The sequence below is a fragment of the Babylonia areolata genome, chromosome 18 (genome assembly GCF_041734735.1).
Source record: "Babylonia areolata isolate BAREFJ2019XMU chromosome 18, ASM4173473v1, whole genome shotgun sequence".
NCBI lineage: Eukaryota > Metazoa > Mollusca > Gastropoda > Neogastropoda > Buccinidae > Babylonia > Babylonia areolata.
The window spans coordinates 68791174-68796173 of NC_134893.1; the positions used below are offsets into that span (position 1 = coordinate 68791174).

General features: G+C 46.9%; 1 protein-coding gene across 1 annotated transcript in view; it reads left to right on the top strand.

The window, feature by feature from the left end:
- Positions 1-4164, top strand: part of LOC143292327 (uncharacterized) — a 14467-nt gene extending 10303 nt beyond the window's left edge. The window contains exons 7-9 of the mRNA XM_076602517.1: positions 385-1149; positions 1866-1985; positions 3901-4164. Coding sequence (XP_076458632.1) covers positions 385-1149; positions 1866-1985; positions 3901-4164 — 1149 coding nt within the window. The remainder of the gene's footprint in view (positions 1-384; positions 1150-1865; positions 1986-3900) is intronic.
- The last annotated feature ends 836 nt before the right edge of the window (positions 4165-5000 follow it).

A 5000-nucleotide genomic window follows, 5' to 3' on the forward strand; every position in this document is an offset into this window, starting at 1 on the left:
TTACTAGGGATCTTTAACGTGCAGTTTTTGGGTTGTTTTTTTTGTTTGTTTTGTTTTGTTTTGTTTTTTGTGTTTTTTGTGGTAAGTGATTCGAGCCCTTCTTCTTTCCCACAAATCATTGAGCGTTGACATGGATTACTAAGGATCTTTAACGTTAGTATTTGATATTTTTTGCTTGTGGTAGGTGATTCGAGCCTTTCTTGCTTCGCACAACCCACCGAGCGTTGACATAGATAACTAGGGATCTTTAACGTGCTGTATTTTTTATCTTCTGCTTGCGGTAGGTGATTCCAGCCCTTCTTGCTTCCCACAAACCACCGAACGTTGACATGGATGACTAGGGATCTTTAACGTGCTGTAATTTTGATCTCCTGCTTGCGGTAGGTGATCCGCGCCTTAGAGAAGAGGCGGTCCAAGCTGAAGCGGGACATCGACGAGCACTTCTCGGCCGACGCCCCACAGTTCCAACAGACCCGGGACGACTGCGACACCCTGATGAAGTCCATGAAGACCAGGATGGACCTCCTGACCCAGATGATCCAGCACGGCTCAGACTTCGACATCCTGTCCTGCGCAGACAGCGCCTTCCGCTCGGCGGAGAGCATGGCTGCGAGACAGACCGTCGTGGCGGAGACCCCGCGACCTAAAGTCATCGTGAAGATGGATGATCGAGCCGTGCACAACTTCGTGGAGCTGGTGTCCCTGCTGGGAGCGGAGGTGGGCAGCACGCAGGTGAGGGGGATCCTGCTGAAGAAGATCACCACCAAGATGAAGGGCGACCAGCACAGCCCGGACGTCCGCGACATCCTTCTCGCCGCCGACAACCACGTGGTGGCCATCGACAACCGCAACAAATGCGTCAAGGCTATTCTCATCGACGGGGACACCTTTCTCACCAAGCGACTTCAGCTCAAGTCCGAGCCGTGGGGCGGGACGAAGCTCCAGCCGTCCATGATGGCCGTCACGGGGCTGAAGGTGATCTACATCATCACCATCACGGACCAGCTGGCCCTGCAGTCCACCGTGAGGACCCGGAAAGACTACTGGGGGGTGTGCGCCATCTCGCCCATCAACCTGGCCTGCAGCTGCAAGTACCCGCCTGGCGTGGACATTGTGGACATCACGGGGAGACGGCTTCGCTCCATTGAGGTGAGGTGGTGCAGAGTCCGCTGTGGTTGTTGCTGTTGGTGATGGTGGTGGTGGTGTTGGTGTTGTTGCTGTTGTTGTTTTCAGTCGAATGATATGGAGGTGGGTGGTGTAGAGAGTCCGCTGTTGTTGTTTTGTTGTTTTGTTGCTGTTGTTGTTTTCATTCAAATGATATGGAGGTGGGTGGTGTAGAGAGTCCGCTGTTGTTGTTGCTGCTGTTGTTGCTGTTGTTGTTGCTGTTATTGTTGTTGTTGTTGTAGCTGTTGTTGTTGTCGTTGTTTTCAATCGAATGATATGGAGCTGGGTGGTGTAGCGAGTCCGCTGGTGTTGTTGTTGTTGTTGCTGCTGCTGCTGCTGCTGCTGTTGTTGTTGTTGTTTTTAATCGAGAGTGAAAGACTCTGATGTTATGTATATTATGTACTGTTTAAAGTGAATGAATGGATGAATTACTTTTTTTTTGTTAATGAGGGACGTGAAATAAACAAGGGCATGCTTTCATTTATTTTATTTTATTTTTTTGTTTTATTTACCCGGCCCTCAGGGCAAAGAACTTCAACAAACAAACAAAACAAAACAAAACAAAAGACCAGAAAACAGTGCTGCTGCTACTACTACTGCCACTACTGCCACTACTACTACTACTACTACTACTGTAACTGTAATGTCTGTTTGCACAAACGGACTGGAAAAATGATTAAATGTATCCACGGACACTACAGGTGAACCCCCAAGGGGAGCAACTCTTCGAGATGCCAGGGTACGTGGCCATGAACGGAGACAATATCCTGGTGACTGACCGTGCCAAGAAATGCCTCACGTGCGTGGACCAGGAAGGCAAGGTATATACCCTGTTAATTAACAAGCAATGAGGCCAGGAGATGAAATGATTAACAAATAGTAAAGAGTGGTAACTCTCTCCATTCACAAGGTACACACAACTTCAAATCAGTGCTGCTTACGCTACCGATTTAGCTAGCACACAGGTAAATACAAGGTAAATTGGGACAAACCCAGACACTTCCTCATAAAAGGAAGTACCGGGGGCTGTCCTTATACCGATCGTTTGACTTGCGCACAGCAAAGACAAAAGAAATGTGCAAACACAAATGAGCTTTTATTCAAATTCAGATTGTACCCAGATGCTGTTCTGTTCCCCCCCCAACCACCCCCATCCACCCCCCACCCCCCTGTGTTTTGTTGTTGTTGTTGGATATCCATGTTCATGTTCCAAATGTGATTGTGCTGGATATGATATGTGATGCTGTGTGTATTCGAGCCGAAAGTGATGCTATGTGTATTCGAGTCGAAAGACAAATCTCTGAGGATTTACAGACAATAAGGCAGGTATGTTATCTTTTCTTCTCTTATCTTAGCTTAGTTTGTTTTGTCTGACCCCATCTCACCTTACCTTACTTACCTTATGTTACCTTACCTTACCTTACCTCATCTTATATCACCTTACCTTACCTTACCTCACCTCACCATACCTCACCTTACCTCACCTCATCTAACCTCACCTTACTTTACCTTACCTCACCTCACCACACCTTACCTCACCACACCTCATCACTCCTCACCTCATCTCACAGTTCCTCACCTTACCCTCAACTCACCTTACCTCACCTCACCTTACTTTACCTTACCTCACCTCACCTCACCACACCTCATCACTCCTCACCTCACCTTACCTCCCCTCACCTCCCCTCCCCTCACCTCATCTCACCTCATCTCACAGTTCCTCACCTTACCTCACCTCACTAGGTTGACATCTAAACATTTAATGTCTTTAGGTTTCAGTTTACCTTACCTTACCTTACCTTACCTTACCTCGCCTTACCTTTTTTTTTGGGGGGGGGGGGGGGGGGGGCTCCAACCTCCTCTTTTTCCCCACTTTTTTCTTTTCTGTTTTTTTTTCTCTTTTTTGGTGGGGTTTCCATCCTCCTCTTTTTTCCCCACATCTTTCTTGTTCTTCTTTCACAGACTCATATTTACCTTTCATGCACCACTTCCCCCCCCACCCCCCACCCCCACACACACACCTTAACTAATCACTTTCATTCTTTCCCCTATCGTCTGGCGCAGCAATTGCCCCAGTGTGTCTTGAGGCATGCATTTTAAGAATATTCGATGTCTGTGTACATTTGCCAGGGTTTTTTTTCGATGTTCTAGAGTTTTAATGTAGGCATTCAAAAAATTAAAACACTAGAACATCGAAAAAAAAAATGTTTTAATGTACGCATTCGACGGGCGCAATAGCCAAGTGGTTAAAGCGTTGGACTGTCAGTCTGAGGGTCCCGGGTTCGAATCACGGTGACGGCGCCTGGTGGGTAAAGGGTGGAGATTTTTACGATCTCCCAGGTCAACATATGTGCAGACCTACTAGTGCCTGAACCCCCTTCGTGTGTATATGCAAGCAGAAGATCAAATACGCACGTTAAAGATCCTGTAATCCATGTCAGCGTTCGGTGGGTTATGGAAACAAGAACATACCCAGCATGCACACCCCCGAAAACGGAGTATGGCTGCCTACATGGCGGGGTAAAAACGGTCGTACACGTAAAAGCCCACTCGTGTGCATACGAGTGAACGCAGAAGAAGAAGAAGAAGAGGAAGAAGAATGTACGCATTCTAAACATTATATGACATCGACCTTACTTCATTCCATCTCATCACAGTTCATGTCACATTACGTTACCTTACCTCACCTCTCCTCACCTTTACCTCACCTTTACCTCTACCTCTCTACCCTTGCAGGTGGTCTTCGTCTATCGCGGACAGGGAGACGAGAGACTGGAGTTTCCGCGCGGCATCTGCGTAGACCGAAAGGGAAGGATCTTCGTGGCCGACCACGACCGCAACTGCGTCCACCTGCTGAGTGGACGAGGCGAGTACTTGTGTCAGGTGATGAGTGTGCCCAAACCCCGCACCCTCTGCCTGGACCACAACGATCGGACCATCTACCTGTCCAACGAGGGCAAAGGCATCACCTTCTTCAACTTGATAGAGGTGGAGACATGAAATCCTCGAACATACGTAACATGGACGTGGACACGAAGACATGGACACGATTTTTTTTTTTTTTTTTTCTGAAGTTGCAACAATACAGGTCATTGCTCCTTGATGATGGAAGGAGTTGGAGTACACTAAAATTGGACATAGACGCGGATTTTTTTTTTTTTTTTTTTTTTTTTTTTTAAGGGGTGGGGGGCGGGGTTGGGGGGGGGGGGTCGAGACAGACCACTGTCCTTCAAGAACAGGTGTGTAAGTAAACTAACAGTTTCAAAGACGAAGAAGAAGAAGTGGAGAAGAATTGTATGCTTGGGGATTTTTTTTGGGGAAAAAAAAGCTTGTATGCATGTGGATAATGAAAAAAGATAGCCAGAAAAAAAAATTAACTTTTCCTTAGAAATAAACGATGAATGAATTGTTTTGAAAACTGTATCATCGTGAAATATCAACTATTAACACACACACACACATACACACACACACACACACACACACACACAAGAAGATCCAACAAAGTATATTTCGAGGGGATAGTTACTAACACTTAACATTTTGCTTTGATTCGAAGAGGATCAGCCATTGATATTCATCAGAATGATAACTCCTTTGATAATACAAGGAAGACGTTTTGGGGGTATCATCTAAACACGTATCAGCAGATTTAAACAAAAGAACAGCATAGCAACATGCTACAGCGATAGGCAGGGAGGGAGGGAGGGGGAGAGACAGAGGGAGGGAGGGAGACAGAGACAGACAGACAGAGGGAGTGCGTGTGTGTGTGTGTGTGTGTGTGTGTGTGTGTGTGTGTGTGAGGCGTGCACACGCGCGAATGCATACTCGTTCTG